The following is a 21,158-nucleotide window of genomic DNA, read 5'->3' on the forward strand; positions in this document are numbered from 1 at the left end:
AGGATCTCAGAGTCCTGCCTGGGCCGGCAGTTTGGAGAACTTGCATTTTTAACATAACTCCCTAGTGGATTCCAAGGGAAAATCCTTGGGTTTGGGAACCCAGGTTCTAGAGCAACACTCTCATTTTACTGGGCGTGACAGGTTCAAAGAGGGAAGGGGATTTGCTTTAGGTCAAAAGATAGTGGCCCAGCCAGTTTGACTCCGGGTTCAGTGTTCTTTGAAATGGAGTGCGCGGCCTTATGTAATAAGTATTGAGCAACTTGATCCTATGATAGCGTATTTATTTTAGTTGGTTAAAACAAAGAAATAGAGAAAGGCCTGGCCTAAAATACATAAAGTAGCAACAGTAACAGCGAGGCCAACTTACTTCTGCCTAACTGGGAAATAAACTGTAAAATAAAGCCATCATCAAAAAAGCGCCAACCGTGGAACATTTATATCTGAAAAGCAGTATGTGTCTGACGGCCTGGTGAGTGAAGTGCATTCTGGAGTGTGAGTAATTGCCTTTGTGCAGAAACGGTCTTTGAACTTTGCCTTGGGGTTTCCCATTGAACTTTTTGAGTCATAATTGAAAATTCACAACCTGGCTTGTGAGTTAGGTTTTGGGGGGAAAGACCATCAGGCTATGGTTTAAAAAAAAAAATTATTATTTTTTGATTATATGCTTTAGGTTTCTGACCAATTTCTGGGTTTTCTGTTCTTCCCTTGTACGTGGTTCCTAAGGAAACCATTTCCTAAACACAGTGCTCTAACAAGCTAAACAGAGGCCTTGATCAGCTGGGATGTAATTCCTCGCCTCCCAGTGGCACTGGACAGATGTAGGGCCATTAGTCAGTGCCCGGGCTTGTTGACTCTAGCTCCCTGAGCTCACGCCCAGGCTCGCTTGGACCTTGATGGCACGCTGGGTAGGGGGCTGTATCCAGACCCTCTGCGTAACTGAGCATCACAAGGCAGTGTCAGCTGCACAGCACAGTTTGTCTCGTATTGGCAGGTTGGAGCTGGGGCTCAGAGTCAGAGTGGAAAGGAAGCGAGTGCTCTGCTCGGCACCCCTCCCTCCTCCAGTGTTCCCTCCCTTCCTCCCGCTTAACCTCGATGTCACTGCAGGGAGGAATTCCCCAGCTGCTCACACCCGCTCAGGGTGGCCCCTGGCTACATAGCCTCATAGCTCTTTGTGTGTTTCCTTCATAGCAGTTAAGACATGTAAGACAATAAATAATAGCGTGTTATGTCAGTGATGATGCTTATAACCTCGGTCCTCCCCACTAGACCGTGAGCTCTTGGAGAGCCCAAACCTTTTCTCATTACTCGATAATCTCTCCGGCCCAAGGCTTCAGTCTACCCGCTTCTACAGTCCTGGTCCTCCTGGGGACCGGGTTGACCAAAGTGTCCGCACTTTATAATGTTCCTTGCCCAAGACCACATTGAATTAAGGATCCTCCTGAGCTCGGAAGCACCGTACCTCTGTTTGAAGGCAGGCTGTGGTAGCAGAGAAGGGCAGGGGAAGCAGAAAGGCAGTTTGGCATGGAGATAACAAGCACTTTGGTGTCACGTAATCACATGGTTCCCAGTTCCACCATATACTAATTGTATTTACATCCTTGGGCGAATTATTTCTTTTTTCTATGCCTCAGAGTCCCCATCTGTAACGTAGGAAGAATAACATAAATGGCATAGTGCCATCCTGGGTACGCAGTAAACTCTAATTAAGGCAGCGCCCTGGAAAGTGCACATGGTATATGTGGGGTGGGTATCTCTGTGTGTGTGAATATGCACTGTTTTTTTTTTTATTATTCCTTTCCTTCCTTTATTCCTTCCTTATTGCTTTTAGTCATCAAATTTGCCTGCAGCGAGCGCCACGGGACAGACTCAGCATTGGGTGCCACGGAGGCTGCAGTGAATGAGACAGACCGATTGCTGCCTTCTTGTTGCTTAGCGATCAAAGCGACCACCACTGCTGCTGGTGGGGCGAATGGCATCCTGAGGATGGGGTGTTTTTCTTCCCTGCTCTGTGATCCCGGCACTATTGTGTTTCCTTCTGCCGAGGGTCACCCGCTTTCCAGCAGGGTGACTGTGAAATGTGAGTGCAGTGATCTGGGCAGTGGCAAAGTCTGCATGCCTTTCTGAACGCTACCTGTGGTTGGGCCATGTGCTGCACTCTGTGTGAACTGTCACATGACTTGTCACACAGCTCTTGGATGTAAGGGCTCTTATTACCCCCTGTTACAGAGGAGGAAACCAAGGTTACAGAGGTTAATTAACTTGCTCATTATAAAGTAGCTGGTTGGTAGTAAAGGCAGGATTCCCACGGCTTGTGATGGCATGTCTGCCCCTTGGGCTCTTAGCACTGCAGCAATGTCTCTGATCAAGGGACAGTGTGCAAAGTGCTTGATTTAGATAACCTGCGTACCAGCTTCCATTGCTTAAGTTCCTGATGATGAGTGCTTTGGAGATAAGCCTCTCCTTAGTAATGATTTATTACATTTGTACATTTATTATTATTATTGTGAGTCACTATTATTTATCAGCCATTGTATCATCCCCACTTTAGAAAAGGACATCGATACTCCAGAGAGATTGAGTAAATTCTAAAGGGTTTCATATCCAGTAAGAACCAAAGGCTGTTTCATGCCAACGCGCTGATCTTTGTGATCGCCTCCTCCTCCTCCTTCTTTTGGTTCTTTGTTGGACCTCAGCTGATTTCTCACACCATTTTTGAGCATGGTGGAGGCCTGTCCAGACACTGCCCTGGTAGAGAAGGCCAGTGCTTGGGAGGCAGGAGGAACTTCCCTGTGCACCCGGTCATCTTCCTCTTGTGAGGCTGTGGGCTCAGCAGATTCATTTTTGGAGGCTGAGTAATCCCCTCCTGGCTTCCACCCACGTTTGGCCCCATCAGGCAGGCAGCGCCGTGGCAGCCCATCACCGGGATGCATCTCTTTGCTGGCTCTGTGCTAACTACGTAGGTGACTGTGATGAAGTCACTTGCCCTCTCTGGGCCAAGGTACTTTTAGGCCTTTCCCTCAGCCCCCGGCCCTCGTACAGCCAGTTTGGACAAGCTAATTGCAGGGCACAGCAGGAAAGGCAGCCCTTGTCCTGACCTGTTGGTTTGTTGCTCAAAGACAGGCCAGGCTGCAGGTGCTGGAGTGTGTGGGCTAGGCTGGTCCTTGGAAGAATTGCCTGAGCGGGCAAGGTTGCATATCGTGGCCTGGCCTCCTGTTCTCTGTCTCCTCCATCCATCTACTAGAGATTCCTTTCTTCCAAGCACTTGGTCCAACTCCCTCCAAAATAGCTTTCTCTCTTTGGCTTGTCATTCCCTGAGGGCCTCTGTATGTTGTAGAATGACTCTCTGTTGTTAGCCTTTCCCGTAGCAAAACCGCTAAGAGCGTGGACCCTGGCATTAGACTTATGTGGATTCGAATCCCAGCTCCCTCACTTACTAGCTCTTACCCAATCTTGTGCAAATTACTTGACTTCTCTTAGCCACAATTTCTTGTTCTGTTAAATGGAAATAGTACTAACTTCATAGGATTTTCAGCACAGTGCCTTAGAGCACAGGGATGCATAATAATATAGCTAGCTGTTAATTCAGTTAGCTTCTCTCAGCAGGATGAAAAGAAATCTGATTAAAGTAATTCACTGGAAGATTTGAATGGCAGTAGGTTTAACCCTTCTAGAGAGAAACTTCTTTTTCCAGCAAGTCCTTAAATCCTTGATTGGTGGTGGGATGGGAAAGATGACATCATGCCTTCCTTTCTCCCCACTCCCCCCCTCTTAGGAGCAGGTGGGAAAAGCTGGCAGACAGGTGGGTAGGCCCGTCACAGTGCCCTTGTCTATTCTGCTGCCCTTTTGCATTCACTAAATGCCAGAGGGAAGGGACAAGCAGTTTAGCACCCATTTTCCACCCCGGGACAGGATTTGTTAATATTTTCTCTTTGTTGGTGGCCCATCATGTCTAATGGAATCACGGGCATGGGAAGCCCAGTGGGTTGTATCCTCTGCAGCTTCCTCCTTACAGGCCCCTTTTGCTCTGGGAGGAAAGGGAGCTGGCCACACCTGCAAGGATGTGCACCCCTGAGGGAAGTCCTTCATATCCCCTCTATGCCCAGGTCAGACGAGGCACCACCGCCCTACAGCGGTTCCCCAAGCTGCCTTTGCATCCGACTCCTATAGGGAGCGTTTACATTTTATAGTACTCTCTGGGGTCCCATGTGGCTGAGGCCTGGGATGCAGTGTCAGTTCTCTGCCAATCCAGGCTGCCGTTTCTTCACCCGAACCCTTTGTGGGGCAGTCTGTCTCTTACTTAAGAACCGGCTCAAATATTCCTCCCCTGGCTGAGTACTTTTCTCTTTCCTCTGGGCTTTCCTGCGTGGTGGTCTGGCCTTTTCCACACAGGGCTAGAAGGTAATCGTGTGTCTGTCTCCTTCACTAGAATGGAGCTCCGTGGGGGAGGGAGCATGGCTTACCCACGTTCGTGTCCCTGAATCCAACACAGTGACTAACACAGAGTAGGTAGCAGGACAGGTTTATACAAAATGTAACGTGTGTTTTGAATCACTTGATTTTTTTTTAACTTCTAGTTCACTGCTTATTATACAGTAAAATTTTCAGTAAAAAACTCTTCAAATGAATGAGTAGGACACAGCTGAGAGGCCTGAGGTTGCTGAGGTGCCGTTTCTCAGCCATGTGCCTTTCCATGCCAGCCCCTTTCCTCCCCTGCTGGCATTTCCCACGGGAAAGCCGTGGGGTCTGCCACATGCTTTGCAGTTCTTGGCCCAGATCGTCCAGATTTGAAAACACCTGGCTTTTCAAGAACAGAGTCACTATTTTCTTCCTATCTGATGCCATCTTTTATATCTGTTCATTGAGCTTTCGTCTTCAGCTTGAAGTGAGGGATGGGGGAATCCCAACAAACAAAAAGAGAATTGGAAAAAAAAAGTGACTTCGATCCGTTCCCTTCCCCTGTGACGGGTGTCTTAACAAACCACTGAGTTTTCTCCACCACCCCCTCCCCCGACACACACTGGATGGCTTTGCTGTCACCCTGGGGTCTGCATGGTCGGTTTGTGCATGTGTGTGTGTGTGTAGCTGTGTTCTCTTTGTCCTTGTGCAGTTACTTTCATTTTGTAGGTACCCAGCTGATTGTGGCATAGAGTTAATGGATGTCCACAGATTACCCCTTAATGTAAACAGTTTATTTAAATTCCAAAGTAATTAAACATATTTTCTTTGTTTCTTTTTCTGTTAAACAGAGACTCTTTATAACCTGGATTGCAGTAGTGGTTGTTTTAGGCAAAGCCAAGTCCATGGAAATTCAATGTATGGGGCAAATATAGGAACTTTGGGAAACCCTTCTATGGAGTGTAGGGCGAGGGGTCTGGGAATGGTTTAAGCCTCGTGCAGGGGTGAATGGTAGGTACGGGGTGCAGGGGTGAATGGTAGGTACGGGCTGCGGTGGGGGTATTTGCAGGTATTGTTGGAAGCCCCTCAGCCACCATAATTGGCACACGTGCATGGTGGGCACACATGCGTGGTGGGCACATGCCTGAGTTGGCCGCCTGCGCTTTCCTGGGCTTCACGCTCACCTCCTGGGAAAGTGTCAGTGGCTCCTAATTGCCTGTGGGAATCCAGAAGTTATTTATTGGTGATGCTTAAAGAGTTTCCTGGTATATCTTCAACTTGCCAACTCCCAAATTTCTCCCTTGAAGCCTTCTGGGGGGTTAGGGAGGGAAGTGCAGAGAGATTTCAGGGGAATTTGAAACACTCCCCATCAAGAAAAGGTAGGCAGAGAAAAACAAATACCATATGCTAACACATATATATGGCATCAAAAAAAAAAAATGGTTCTGAAGAACCTAGGGGCAGGACAGGAATAAAGACGCAGACATAGAGGATGGACTTGAGGACATGGGCAGGGGGAAGGGTAAGCTGGGACGAAGTGAGAGAGTGGCATGGACATATACACACTACCAAATGTAAAATAGATAGCTAGTGGGAAGCAGCCGCATAGCACAGGGAGATCAGCTGGGTGCTTTGTGACCACCTAGAGGGGTGGGATAGGGAGGGTGGGAGGGAGACGCAAGAGGGAGAAGATATGGGGATATATGTATACGTATAGCTGAAACTAACTTTGTTATACAGCAGGAAGTAACACAACATTGTAAAGCAATTATACTCCAATAAAGATGTTAAAGAAAAAAAAAAAAAAGAAAAGGTAGGCAGCTGACGCCTGGTCCCTGAAAACTGGCACCTGACCCGCCATTCCAGCTCAGTCCTGGCCTGGCTGCCCCACTCTCTATCCTGCTTTCCCCTCCTCGGTTCTCCCACCCCCATTGAAACCCGTCCTCCTTTCTCAGGACTCTGCCCTGTGAAGTCGGCTGCACAGCCTCAGGTTTTCCACTAAGTGTCTGAAGAGGCACAGGTTGGAACCAGCAGCAAGGAATTTGGCCCCCAGCGTGCTCTCCTTCTGCCTCGCTCTAACTCTCCTTTCCCCAGCAGAGACCACCGCGGTGCCGACGCGCCTTCTCTCTTACTGATGACCAGCAGGAGCGCCTCTTGGAACAAGGCAGTCCTGCCCCACTGGTCCCCATATGTTGCCAAGGTCTTTTCTTGGTTAGCCTGACTTCCTGGTCTTTTAAGGTCAAGTCTTCTTCCTCATGGCCCAGCCCCAGAGCACCTTGGATGGCTGAGAAGTGTCTTCATGTGCCCAAGGAAAACATACAGCTCCCAGGCGCCCTTCACACAGTATCTATAGTACAGTTACCACTGAATGATAATGCTACCTCAGTCTTTTGTTTCTGTTTCATTTTTTGCTTTGTGATCTTTTGTGACTTTTCTGGTTAGCAGGATATCATGTTTGTTTTGAAGCTTGGTGCTGCTAACTCCTAAACATGATTGCTTTCCAGGTCCCAGACCAGTTGTGTTCCTGCAGCATGGCTTGCTGGCAGATTCCAGTAACTGGGTCACAAACCTGCCCAGCAGCAGCCTGGGCTTCATTCTGGCAGATGCGGGTTTTGATGTGTGGATGGGGAACAGCAGGGGAAACACCTGGTCTCAGAAACACAAGACTCTTTCAGTTTCTCAGGATGAATTCTGGGCCTTCAGGTATCTTTGAATTGATTATGACGGGGGTCTTTTTCCTTGGGACCCTCAACGTAGACACTGGGGAGGCAAATAGATGGGAAACTCAAGATCATATGATGGGAAACTAAGGGTTTATGAAAGGTTTTACACCTTGTTAGGAATTTAATAAATAGTAGTAAGGTAAATTATAAATAAATGATTATATTTATGGATTAGATTCAATAAGGGATTTTTAGTTATTTTGACATTCCTGGTGGTGTGGGTGTCACTGTGTAAATTGTGTACCATACCCTTCTCCCTTCCTCCATAAACACGTCCTCCAAATATTCAGTCTTCTTATTTCTAGAAGTTCTCCTCTTCTCTCTCTTACTTCTGGCTATACCAGTTGATCACTGCATGATATTAGGCATGTGGCATAAGCCCTGTGTCTGTTGCCTTTTTGTAAAATGGGGATAATAAATACCTTTCTCATAAGGTCCCTGGGGGCTTAAAGGAGAGGATACAGGGAAAGAGGCTGGCATGGAGCCTGGCACAGCACAAGTGGTGGTTACAGTCAGTACACATGCGCCCAGGTTCAGGGCTGTGTCTGTGTCCCAGGCATTAGAGAAAGTCAGCACCATGACTCCTTCAGGCTTGCTTCCCCATTTGTAAAACCAGAACCTACCCGAGGCCATGAAACACAGGAATGAGAGCTTGTACCAAAGGCATGTCCAAGAATATACTTGTTGTTACGCTATTTGTAATAGCGAAAAATTGGAAACTACCAAATGCCCATCAGCAGTGAGTGAACAAATAACGTGTCATGTATTTACACAGTGACCAGCCGACAGCTATATGTGACGGCAAAGATGAAGTCAGATGCAGGATGATACACGCTGTTTGATCCCATTCATAGAAAAGTTCCCAAATGGATCAAACTAATTTATGGTTTAAGAAAGGAGGATAGTGGTTATTTTGGGGAGGCATGGTTAGCAAGGAGCCCAGGGAGGCTTCTGCAGTGCTGGTAATGTTCAGTTCCCTGTGCTCAGGGCTGGTTTACCCAGCTGTGTTCAGTTTGTGATAACTCATCAAGCAGCACACTTGTATGCTGTCGTGTTTGTATGCAATGTCTCAATGAAAAATTTCCTTTTCTGGATTACAGTTACGATGAGATGGCAAATTATGACCTACCAGCTTCAATTAACTTCATTCTGAATAAAACTGGCCAAGAACAAGTGTATTATGTGGGTCATTCTCAAGGCACCACGATAGGTATGTATAAAATAAAGATGGGAGGTTGATATAATGTTTTATTACAGTTTGTGTTCATTCTTAAAAGTGAAATGTAAAAAAATAATGTTCAGATAGAGTTTTGTGTTTGTTTTTTAATGCCAGGCAGAAATAATGAATAGGGCAAAGAATTTTGGTAATGTCGAGTCTTCTCTGGATATTCAGACAAACATAAATAGATGAACATGGTGTATGGTTCCCTTGATTGAAGGAATCAATGTAAACCACAGCCTATTACATATTTTCCTAGTTAAGTGATACGGGAATGTGAGAGAGTATAAAGCAGGAAGTTGTGTAAGTGCAGAGACTTTTATAAAGAAAACAAGGAAATATACTGATTTTTTAAAGTGAAGTGGAATAAAGCTAGCTACAAGGATACCATAGTACACTTTATTTACAAATAATTTTTAAAAGTCATATATATTTTTAATTTATGCTGATGATAAAAGTATTGTGTATTCATTGTAAACAGAAACAAAATTTAGCAAAGTTTTAAAAAAATAAAAATTGCCAGGAGTTCTCTGGTGGCTTAGTGGTTAGGACTTTGAGCTTTCACTGCCTTGTCCTGGGTTCAACCCCTGGTCAGGGAACTGAGATCCTTCAAGCCACACGTTGTGGCCCCCCCCCCCAAAATGCTCATAATTCGAGCAAACAAGAGTTCCTCTGATTAGGGACTGGAGACCTGTCCCATAATTTATTTAATTCCCCCGTTAGTGTTTACTGTGACTAATATCTTTGTGCTCCTATCACACAATCTTCTTAGAATACATTCCTAGAAGAAAACTATGATATGAAAGGTATGAATGCTTTGAAGTGTCTGCATATACGTGGTTAAGTTGCCTTGCCCTCACTACCACTCCTCTTTGTCAGCTTGAGAGGCTTCAAGCAACAAGTAACATGGACGTAATTGCCCTTCTTATCAATGGACTTAAGCATTTTTTTCATCTATATTCGTTCTTCCATGACTTGTCCATTGGTGTCCTTTGCCCCACTGCTTTCAAAATTGACGTTCTGGGGCCAAGTTTAAGGCAAGAAGTGACCTGAGAGGAAGCTAAAAGATATTTTAAAGCTAGAGGATTCTAACTGTGTAAGTTCCTTTCGAGTCCTTGGCGACTGCTTTGAGTACCTTCGTACATCATTCTTAGTGATGGAGGCGGAGCAGTAGGGGATGGACACAGTGGGGTGGAGCTCTTAGGAATAGTCTTGGATTCCCTGGCCTACATCATTAAAGGAACGGGAAACATCTTCTGGTTCTAGCAACCTGGATTTCTTCCAGTGCATATGTAGGCTGAAGATCGAAACAAGCACTTAACAAAACTTGATTTACTGGTTTAATCAAACTCAGTGTTTGTGCGCATAGGAGTTCAGAGGCCCTCATTTCACGAGTTTTGCCTCCTGGCATTGCTTGCACAGTTCTCAGATTGCCACTAGAAGGCGACACGCATGCCTGCCCTTGCCTTTTCAGAGAAAAGTCCCAGAAGATGGAATTCTGTTATTTTCCTTTTGTTCCCACAGGTTTCATAGCATTTTCACGGATCCCGGAGCTGGCCAAAAAGATTAAAGTGTTTTTTGCCCTGGCTCCCGTGGCTTCAGCCAGGTTTGCTACTAGCCCTCTAGTTAAATTAGGACAATTTCCAGATCTTCTTATTAAGGTACTTGGATTACCCCCACCTCCACTCCCTTCCCTCACAGATTTCCTTTTTGGTTCTGAAGAATTGGCCTTTAGAGGAAGAAGGTGTGCCTTCCTCCCCTGTGTTTTGCTATCAATGGAACAGTGGGTTTTCTTCTCTCCGTGGTTTTTCTTTCCCCCTTCACCCCTACTTCCAGATCCTGGGGAGTCAGGGAAGGTATCCTTAACTCCACACTGGAGCTCCCTGTTCTCGTGGTTAACACGTCAGTGCAACTCCCCACCCACCTTACAAAGAGAGCACGAGGAAGGCCAGGAGAAAGCAGCTTCAACCTCCTTGAAGTTGCCCTTTATTCCATAGGGTGGGTCCGTGCCTAGGAGTAGGCAGGAGATGGGTGATAGGCGATGTGCTATTCCACGTGCCCGACCCTGACCACACGGAGGGTGATCTATTATATTTTATTATATGGCCCCTAAGCAGAGGCCAGTAACTTCATCGGACCTCAATGTGTGAACCCTCCAGGCTTCGCTCAAGGAGGAAGCAGTTTTTATGAGGAGTTGAGAGCCAGCTGAGGCCAGATGGTCCATTACGCATGCACTATCTATGTTTTATGTATGATACGTTTGTACACACACATATGAAATCCTATACAGAAATATATACTTAACTTATACTTATCTCTTGGCCATTTAAGAAATATGTTCACAGGACATATAGGCTATACTCTGACCTCAGAATCTGACTCTCACATAAGATGGGATTCTCTGTACCAGTGATCAGACAGGCAGGTAAGCTGTGGACCCCTCTAACCACATTTATTTTAAATACCTTGGATAACAGAACCTTCGATTTTCATTATAAACAATTCGGAGATTACAAATAAAGTACCCTTCAACTACCAAGGCTTCTCCTAGTGCCTTCCTCAGAATTAAGCACCATGCTCAGTCTGGGGTCTTTTCCTATAGACCTTGTGTGTGAATTTATATACCTATATAGGTCCAGAGAGAAATGTTTTGTTTTGTTTTAATGTAGACAGTATCCAACCATGTAACTTGAGTACCTTGATAAAGACCCTATTTCCAAATAATGTCACATGTTGAGATACAGGGAATTAGGACTTCAACATATCTTTTTCAGGAGGGACACAATTCAACCTGTAAAACTGCCTTTGTAGGCATTTGAATTTTTCACTCTGCTTGTCCCTCCAGAGGGTAGGCATCAGTGAAAGTGTAAATTGTAAGGAGACAAATTTGGGTTCACTCTAAAGAAGATCTTTTTCCTATTTCCTATTACACATGTACACGACGATCTGCCTTGAGGGCATAGTGATTGCCCCAGAAATACTTGAGCACAGGTCCAGGGGCCATTGGTCAGGCCTGATGTACACCAGGAGTCAGCAGGCGTTTTCTGTTAAAGGTCCAGATAATAAATATTTTTGGCTTTGTGGGTCATATGGTTTCTGTTTCAACTACTGAACTCTGCCTTTGTCTTTTTTTTTTTTTGGCTGCGTTGGGTCTTCGTTGCTGTGCGTGGGCTTTCTCTAGTTGCGGTGAGCGGGGGCTACTCTTCATTGCGGTGTGCGGGCTTCTCATCGCGGTGGCTTCTCTTGTTGTGGAGCACGGGCTCTAGGCACGTGGGCTTCAGTAGTTGTGGCACATGTGCTCAGTAGTTGTGGCTCGCGGGCCCTAGAACACATGGGCTTCAGTAGTTGTGGCGCACGGGCTTAGTTGCTCCACGGCATGTGGGATCTTCCTGGACCAGGGCTTGAACCCGTGTCCCCTGAATTGGCAGGTGGATTCTTAACCACTGTGCCACCAGGGAAGTCCTCTGCCTTTGTCTTGTGAAAACAGCCAGAGACAGTGTGTATAGAGAAAAGCATGGCTGTGTTCCAATAAACTTTATAAAAACAGGCAGTGCTGGCAGAGGAGGCATGGGGAGTTATTGTTTAAATGGGTACAGAGTTTCAATCTGAGATGTTGAAAGAGTTCTGGAGATGGATGGATAGTGGTGATGGTTGCACAACAATGTGAATGTACTAATGCTGCTGATCTGAACACTTAAAAATGGTTAAAATGGTAAATTTTGTATTAAGTATTAATAAACCCCAAAAGGCAGTGGGCAGGACTTGGCCCACTGGCCAATAGCATCGGATCAGATGTATGTGTCCTAAGCAGACACATTGCTGACCAACCACAGTTTCAACTCTTTCTCAGAAGTCGCTAGCAATCCATCAAAGTCAGATGAAACTTTGGGGGTGGCCCTGGGATGAGGGATCATTCAGGCCCTCTCCCACTGTAAAAGTCTTCTGTGGACCTATTTGATTTTTTGCCTTCTTTTTTTCATTTGAGACTTTAAATACACGTCTGTAACATCTGCTATTGCCTTAGTAGACGTATCACACAGGTGTCCTAGTTTGAATGCCCACTGGTTGCCATTTCTCTTCTGAGGCCATCCGTGGGCACGGTTGGCATGTGTCTGCTTGTGAGGTGGGACGTGGAGGCCATACACCAGAAGGAAATGCTGAGATATTCTTTTTATTTTGCAGGACTTATTTGGGGTTAAAGAATTTCTTCCCCAGAGTACATTTGTGAAATGGCTGAGTACACATGTTTGTACTCATGTCATTCTGAAGGAGCTTTGCGGAAATATCTTTTTTGTTCTGTGTGGATTTAATGAGAGAAATTTAAATATGGTATGTATGTTTACAATAACACTTGCTTTTAACTGTCAGTGATTTTATTTTATCTGTGAATGTGCTTCTTTGTGTTGGAGGATGTGGGAGAGGCAGGAATGACCTCATTAGAGCTCTAAAGGCTCTTTCATTTAAGGGGTATAAGAATCAACCTTGGCAGGTGCCTGGAACACCATTTGTGGCTAACCTCGGGCCAGCCATTGTCAGCTTCCTACATTGTACCTATGTGGAAACTATGGAATGAGGAGATTGGTCATCATTTAAATTGCAATATTTATATTTATTCTAGTGGTCTTTTTCTTCAAAATAATTACTATAAATGTGTTTAAATTTGGAATGGCCATTTACACACAGGCACATACCCACCCACGTATATATATTTATTTATTTATTTTATAAAATGTAAACCCTTGGCCAGCAATGTGCTGGTGTTTCTAAATACATTCGTAGTTTGTCATGTTGTATTTTGAAAACAGGCCTTAAAATTCTGGAATGAAGGCTCTAGGGAATTTTTAAGGGATGTTAATTTTTCTTGTTTCTGATGAATAAAAGCAAGGTACGATTGTTATGTAAAATTTTGGAAATTCAGAAAAACATGAAGAAGAAAATAGAAATGAGCAGTAATCTCAACCAATACAGCCCCACGGTTACCATGTTGCTGTATATCCTTCATGTGTATTCTGTGTGTGTATGTGTGGTTATTCATATTTTTACAGGACGTATTTGTAGTCAAAGAATTTTTTTTCCTGCTCTTAATCTCACGTATTTGAGATTGTGGCTCTGTAGTTTTTAATGCTTCAAGGTGCGAACTGTGTTTATTATCAGTGCCTCCTTCAGGCTGTTTTCATTCTTTATTTCCACGTGTTTATTTTGCAGTCTAGAGTGGCTGTGTATGCCACACACACTCCTGCCGGAACTTCTGTGCAAAATATGTTACACTGGAGCCAGGTACGCATTCCAGGAGTACAGTGGGGGGTTTGTGGAACATCGGCCTTAGAAAGTTTTGTGCATTCCATGAAGCAAATAGAAAGATAGTCTGCTTACACATCTGAGCTGCTTTCCTTCCTGAGTTATGTTTATATTGCTTGTGTTATCCTCCCTGGGGCAGACTGTACTACGGTGTGAGTTCACCAAACAGCTATTGGGGTTGACTTGCTTGTTCTTTTCTTCCCCTCCCCCTGTCAGTTTTTCACTGAGTCCCAGATTTATTTTATTTCTGTGTTGCTCCAGAAAGCAAGATTTTAGAGCAGCTTTGGAGATAGGAGCTGCTATTTCAGCATTATGAACACTGTATGCCTGAAACCTCAGTGGAGAAACAGAGCTAAATCAGTCAAGGATATAACTAAGAGACACTAAATTTTAAAGTAGAGTTTTGATTGTATGATCACACATCACAAAAGTATGCATGTTCATTCTAGAAAATTTATAAATTACATACGGGCATAATAATAAAAATTCTCATAAGGTGAAAAATAAAATTGTTCTGTAATCCCACACAGAGATAGAGAATGTGTACCAGGGATGTAAAATGTCTCTGTATTCTACTCCATATCTCTTGCTGCGTATCATTTCGGAAAGAAGTGGTTAAAGGTATAGATAGAAATCATAATTGTAGAAATAGATTGATTTCTTTTCTTCTTACTCTTCTATAGCTTTTTTTTTTTCACCTGACAGTATGTCAGGGACTTTTTCTACCTCAGGACATGTTTTTGTATAATTTTTCCCCCCAAATTCTTTTTAAATATGAAATAACTCACCATTTAAGCTTCAAACCAAGATGCAGTGAGTGCCTTGGATAGCAATTTTCAAACAACTGGCAGTCACTGCCTGCATCAGAATCATGTGAGTTGCCTTTAAAAGTACACTTTTTAATAAAATATTATTTTAAAAAAGTAAGGGATATTGGGTTTGTGGTAGAGCTGTTGGATTAGCTACAATCCAGGCTTTTAAACACAAAGACTCCTGTGTCCCATCCCTAGAGATTCTAATTCATTTGGACTGGAGTGTGTATACCTTTATTTTTTTTAAACATCTTTGTTGAGGTATAAGTGACATACGATATTTAAAGTGTACAATGTAGTATGTTTTGCCATAGATATACACCTGCAAAGCCATCACCATGATCAAAACAGTGAACATATCTGTCACCCCCAGAGGCCCCCTTTAATACCCCCTCCACCCTCTCCCATCTGCAGCGACCCATCTGCTTTCTGTCACTATAGGTTACTTTGAATTTTCCAAAGTTCTGTCTAAATATAATCATACAGTATATATTTGTTTTTGTCTGACTTCTCTCAGCATAATTATTTTGAGATTCACCCAAGTTGTCGTGTGCATCAGTACTTCATTTCTTTCTGGTGCTGAGTGGTGAGAATTTATATTTTAAAAAAATTCTGCCCATTAGATTCTTCTGCCCAACCGGATTTGGGAACCTCTGATCCGGGACATCACTGGCGCTTTGGTATCCTTCCTCAGTTGTCCCAGGAACGCTGTCAGTTGCGAGTGCTATCGGTTACCTCTCCTTGGCTCATCCCTATGGGACCAGGCGGGACCCGGCCTGAGGCTTTTAGCCCCATAGTGACTGTAAGGCCTAGTGTTAAGCGTCAGTGACTCAGTACCAGAGTTCGGCCTAGAAGAGGGGCATCTGGAAGGCAGGTAGCTCATGACATGCTGCAGAGCACACCCTTACCTCTGAAGGAATGTCCCGAAACCTTCAGAAGTCCTCAAATATTCACTCCCAAGTGTCCACTCCATCCCCTACCTTTCTCCTCGGGCACTTCTCCATCTAGAGCCGCTTGTTTTCTCTGTATACCCTGCCATCAGAAGAGCCTTATCTTTCTGAGCATTTTTACCCTCTCACCTAATGGACATTTTTCAGCAAGGTCCAGTTTCTGTCACCTCAGGAGTCAGTGCTCCCTTGTGTGGAGGACCACTGAGCTGAGCTGAAGGCAGATGCTGAGCGGCCCACGCGTGGTACCCCCCGTGCCTCAGCAGAGCGCAGATGACAGCCAGCCCTAGCCTTTCAGGTACCCTTGGGAATGTGGTGGCCGGAGCTGTCAGAGTGCCCTGTTGCATGTCACGGCACGGTAGTCCTCCAGCCTTTTGTGCTGCAGGCCCCCACTGGCGCTGGGTTTGCCTAGAGCTCTTGGCTTGGCTGCAGTCCAGGCCCCTGCTCTTGTTCCAGCCCTTTTGTCAAGCAGCTGACTGGGGCCGGAGGCTGCTGGCTGTGGATCAGAGCACCACCCTCGGGCCCAGTGGTGACCATGTGGTTTTAGGTCCTCGCCGCATCGCAATGTGTGCCGCGAACGTTTCTGACCCCAGATTCCCTGCAGAGGGCAGCCCTGCCCTTTGTTCTTCTGCTCTGTGTGTCATCCCTTTGTTAAGAAAATGGTTGCTTTGTGCAGCTGTTTCATAGGACCTTCTTGATTCTCCCTCCTCTGGGCTGTTGGCCAAGGGCTGCCAGCCAGGGACCGCCACTCTCTGCCTACCCAGGACGTGCTGGGACAGCAGCCCTGGTCCCTGCTGGGAGAGGCTTCTGCTGAGGGTGTGTGGGGCCTGGACGCCGGCAGGCTTGAGGGCTGCAATTCAGATGTGAAGTTGGGAGGTTTCCAGTGGCAGGAGTTTGGGGGTGCCCTTAAAGGCCATTCTATTCATAGTAAATTTTGAAATGGATCTTTTGTATAAGTAATTAGCATTCAGTTCTCGAAGTTCTAAAACCTAGTTCTTCACTGGGTTTTTTAAATTTAGCTTACAAATCTTCTTCTTCTCTTTATAAGCCTCCCACATTTCAGAGACCCTCCGGAATCTCTAGCCCCCTTGCCGGCTATGCCCAGAGCCCAGCTACTTGCTCTGTTTGAAGAAGGCCGGTCCTAACATATCTTTACAGTGCTGTTCAGAATTACTTAGGGTGCTATAAAAAAATACAGTTTCTTGGGTCTACCCAAGACTTGTTGAGAATCAGAATTCCTGAGGTTATGGCTCTGGGATCTGCATTTTAATAAGCACCTTGTAAGATCTGATGTTCTCTATTGTTTGAAACCTGCTGCTTAAAAAAATATATATGCAAAATATACATTAGCTAAGCTCTTCAAAACACTGTAAGAGACGTTTAGTAAAATTTTTGTTATACATATATGTTCATTATGAAATTTTTAAAATATGTGAGTACAAAGAAGAAAATACATTACCTGTATGCCTACCACCAGGGATAACTACGATTAGTATTTGCGTATTACAGGGGAGGTAAAGTTTTTCCTTTACCCTCTTTGGGTTTCTGATTGGGACCGCTATAGGACAAATTAACTGGAGAAAAGCATATGGATTTTATTTACGTGTACATAGGAGCCCTCACAAAAATGAAGACCCAAAGAAGTAACTAGGCCTAAGTGCTTATATACTAGGTTGAACAAAGAGTAGCAGTTGTGGAAAAGTAACTAAAATATATGGGGAGACTTACAAGACATGAGAGTTATTTTCACAAGGTCTTTTTGTATAGATTTCTCTCAGCCTCCTCTTTTACGCTTCTTCCTCCTGGTATAGGGAGGGCTTCTTTCACATGGGAGTTTTGTGTTCTCCTTTTAGAAAGAAAAAGGAAGGTCAGCGTCCTTTTCACATCTTCTGTTTCTCAAGTGCCTTTAACTCAAAATAATCATTATGCCAAAGCAGCATATTTTGGGGTGGCATGTCCTGAACTCTTACACTGTAATCTTATAATTTTTTGGTATAATTGTTTCCATTACAGAAGAAAGATTATGCTACATGCACTTTTTACTAATTTTAGTTTTTATTTGATTAAACAGCATTGTATTTCTGAGGTGCAGGCTCAGAAATTTTATTACTGAAAGGAAGAAGGCAAGAATGGGTACTGGGGGGCAAATAGCAGTCTCTGCCATAATCAAAAATGATTTTCCAGGTCAATAACTACACTGAGAAATATTTGTAACTGAGGACAACTTTTTATTGTTTGAATTTATAATTATTATTATTATTACTATGATAGGTTTTTTTGGCAATAAAACATTCTGGGATAAATATTCTTGAATTAGAGATCTGTCCTTATACATTAGGCAGATGACTTCCTTAGGATACAGTCTTAGACTTAGTGATCAGAGGGTAGGCATCTCTTTAAGACTTCCAAATATGTATGGTACTTTAGAAAGGTTGAACCTATTTACATTTTCATTACCAACAAGATGTTAAAATAATTTTTAAAATTATTTTACAATAGTTTAAAATTAATTTAAACTTAAAATATTCATATGTGGATAAAGGTGAGGTGGAAATGCTTATAATATTAGGAGAGACTTTAAAAACTGTCTCTCCCAGTATTATAAGCATTTTCACCTGACCTTTATCCACATAAGATTACCACTTAAGTATAGCCATAGTGCACGTTCAATTTTACTTTCTGACTTTTCTGCACTTAGTATTATTTATAAACAGTTTTTCTTTCTATTGTATTATATTTACGTACGACAGTGGCATACCATGTGTATATCGATGTAATATAATGTATTTAACCAAGTATCTGTCATTGGATGTTAGCTTATTAGCAGGTTTTTGTTACTATAAATAGTCTTCTTCACATTTCCCTCCTTCTGAGATGCCCTTTCAAGGGCGTAGTTTGAAGTCCTATGACGCTGAGCACAAAAGTCAAATCTGAAGTTCAGCCTGAACTCTCGGCACGTCTTTCCTTTGTTTCTACACTCACTCTGGGTGCTTTATATAAAAGCCAAAGACGTATGTGAGAAAGTGACAAGCTGATGTCTGTCTGTGGGGGCAGAACAGCTTGCATTGATATATTTTCACTGGCAATTAGAGCTAGGGAAGAGATGCACTAACAGGTGCTGTAAATTCATATCTTACTCTGCTTGTTAAATGTGCTGCAGGTATTAATATGTGTCATTTGCAATGGCAAAAGCAGATGCTAAACATTCCCACTGTAGTACCTCATCTCACACTGTTGTTTATTGTATAAAACAGTAGAATTTTATGCAATTGATAAGAACTGAAGCCAAAGGCAGTTCTGACAAAGAATGCCTAGGTTTGTCCTGTTTACCAGGCGCCACCCTCTGGCCAACGCTTAAACAGTTTCCAGTTCATTTGGTTCGCCAATTTTGGATTTCATTCTTGACATATTTTTAATTGGGGGATATAGAGGCGGTATGGATTTGCATTATTTAAAAATTTATGAATAAGTGACTTTTTGTTAATATTTTTATATCATGCTATCCTAAATAAGCATACATTTAAATTTCATATACAATATCATTTCATGGCTCTAGTATCCTCAACTGATTAGAATTGTTCGGTGTGCAGTACAATTTGGTGATTTTACTGGTACTGGTACGCAAGAAAAAGTGTTAAATAAATGAAATTAATAAAATATTAAATAATATAGTCAAATAGGATGGATATATAGGAAATATGGAGATTATATGTAATATAATTACATGTACAATTAATGTATTTACATACTAATATAAATATATTTATCCATATAAATACACATTAATATATTCATCCATGTGTTATATGTAATATGTATTTCTTTTATTTTTTAACGTTTATTGGAGTATAATTGCTTTACAGTGGTGTGTTAGTTTCTGCTTTATAACAAAGTGAATCAGTTATACATATACATATGTTCCCATATCTCTTCCCTCTTGCATCTCCCTCCCTCCCACCCTCCCTATCCCACCCCTCTAGGTGGTCACAAAGCACAGAGCTGAAATATATGTATTTCTTTCCCAAGTGAGATAGTTAACTCTTTGGAAAAGTTTAAGATTCAAATTCCAATAAAAAACATCAGCGTAAAGTTTATCCAACGGATGCAATGTTGATCCGGGATCATTTACAGCACATATGTGTAGCTGCTTTATTGTGTCATGTAATAGCTACTTTCCAATCACACAGTGAGAAATTGAGTCATTTAGGAAAGGAGAGCAAAATTATGCCATTTTATTTTAAATTGCAGTTTGGAAATTAAGAGTGAATCTGGGTATCGGTGTAAACTTGCTATCTGAGGGGGTGAACTCTTGCAACCGGTGATGCTATATCAGATTTCTGTGTTAGATAACTTTATTTCTCCCGCAATTATCTTCTGTCTAGCTTATTAAATTGCAGAAGTTTCAAGCCTTCGACTGGGGAAGTAGTGCCAAGAATTATTTTCATTACAACCAGGTAAAGTCTTCAGAGTCTTTAGAATTAAAATGGGCCCTGAAAACTCATCAAGGAAGCCAGCCTGAGTTATGAGGATTCTGGCTGGGCTCAGGTGCGGGGCGAAATGGTCGGGAGGGTTGACTAGGTAGCCTTTGTTTTTCCCCCAGTCAATTCTAGAACAACCTGAGCATCCTGGTTCGTGCTTTGGACTTTGTCCTTTCCCTGGCTCTGTATAAATAGTCACCTCTGTCATCGGTCATGAGTAGTGACCAGGCACACAGACGTTAAGAGTCAGACAAGCCTAGGGCTGTTACCTGGTGGCTGGGGGCCTTGGCCAAATTGCATTGCCTAAACCTTTTCTTCCATATACAAATGAATTGACCACTTTTTGGATGCTAAGGGCTCTAAAATGTGAGGCACTCTGCTCGTGTTTTTCTTATTTAATTCTCAGAATATCCCTGTGACATGGATGTGATGATGATGATGATTAAAGAGGAAGAAACAGAGGCTTAGAGAATTTCTATGACTTGTGTCACACCCCAGAGGGAAGGGAGGTGTGGGTATGACTCCAAAGCCCCTTCCCAACCACCTGGTTTAGTTTTACAGCTTGGCATCAACTACCTGGGAGAATGACGCCTTCCTCCCAGGGGATGAAACTCGTTACCTTGCCCAGCACAGGGTAACAACTCGATAGCTAGCAGTTGTAACGGCCAGTATTCTTTTCTTGCGGGTTAGGCTTCTTTTTGTTCTGGTAATAGCAACTTGAAAAGTAAACAGAGTGATTTTCAAAATTTAGTCTTTGATTCTCAGATCAGATTTACTAATCAGTGTTTACTGGGGATTGTATTTTTGTCAATTAAAACAACGAAGACAAAGCTTTCTATGGGTTTTCATTACAGAGTTACCCTCCCTCTTACAATGTGAGAGACATGCTGGTGCGGACCGCTGTCTGGAGCGGGGGTCAGGACTGGCTTGCGGACGTCAACGACGTCAATGTCTTACTGACCCAGATCTCCAACATGGTGTACCACGAGCACATTCCTGAGTGGGAGCATCTTGACTTCATCTGGGGCTTGGATGCCCCGTGGCGGCTCTATAATGAAATGATAAATCTAATGAGGAAGTATCAGTGAACGCCAGACTGGAGACATTTACTATCAAGTCATGTTAAATTTGTTTGCTTAATTTCTCTAAATATACTTGTTTTCCTTTCCCAGGCGTTTCGTATTTTTATATCCAAGAAAATTATGCCGTTGAAGATGCCCAGTTCTCTCCAGTTAGGATAAGAAATGCTTTCGCTTTTTTTGTCTAATCAAACAAACTGCCTGCAA

General features: G+C 43.4%; 1 protein-coding gene across 2 annotated transcripts in view; it reads left to right on the forward strand.

The window, feature by feature from the left end:
• The window catches only part of LIPA (lipase A, lysosomal acid type), a 106,949-nt gene extending 85,910 nt beyond the window's left edge, over nucleotides 1-21,039 (forward strand). For both annotated transcript variants that reach the window (XM_057531584.1, XM_007179141.3), the window contains exons 4-10: nucleotides 6,900-7,098; nucleotides 8,219-8,328; nucleotides 9,862-9,998; nucleotides 12,520-12,666; nucleotides 13,543-13,614; nucleotides 19,777-19,848; nucleotides 20,727-21,039. In XM_057531584.1, coding sequence (XP_057387567.1) covers nucleotides 6,900-7,098; nucleotides 8,219-8,328; nucleotides 9,862-9,998; nucleotides 12,520-12,666; nucleotides 13,543-13,614; nucleotides 19,777-19,848; nucleotides 20,727-20,960 — 971 coding nt within the window. In that variant the 3' untranslated portion in view covers nucleotides 20,961-21,039. The remainder of the gene's footprint in view (nucleotides 1-6,899; nucleotides 7,099-8,218; nucleotides 8,329-9,861; nucleotides 9,999-12,519; nucleotides 12,667-13,542; nucleotides 13,615-19,776; nucleotides 19,849-20,726) is intronic.
• The last annotated feature ends 119 nt before the right edge of the window (nucleotides 21,040-21,158 follow it).

This window comes from Balaenoptera acutorostrata, chromosome 16, assembly GCF_949987535.1.
Source record: "Balaenoptera acutorostrata chromosome 16, mBalAcu1.1, whole genome shotgun sequence".
In the NCBI taxonomy this organism is placed as follows: Eukaryota; Metazoa; Chordata; class Mammalia; order Artiodactyla; family Balaenopteridae; genus Balaenoptera; species Balaenoptera acutorostrata.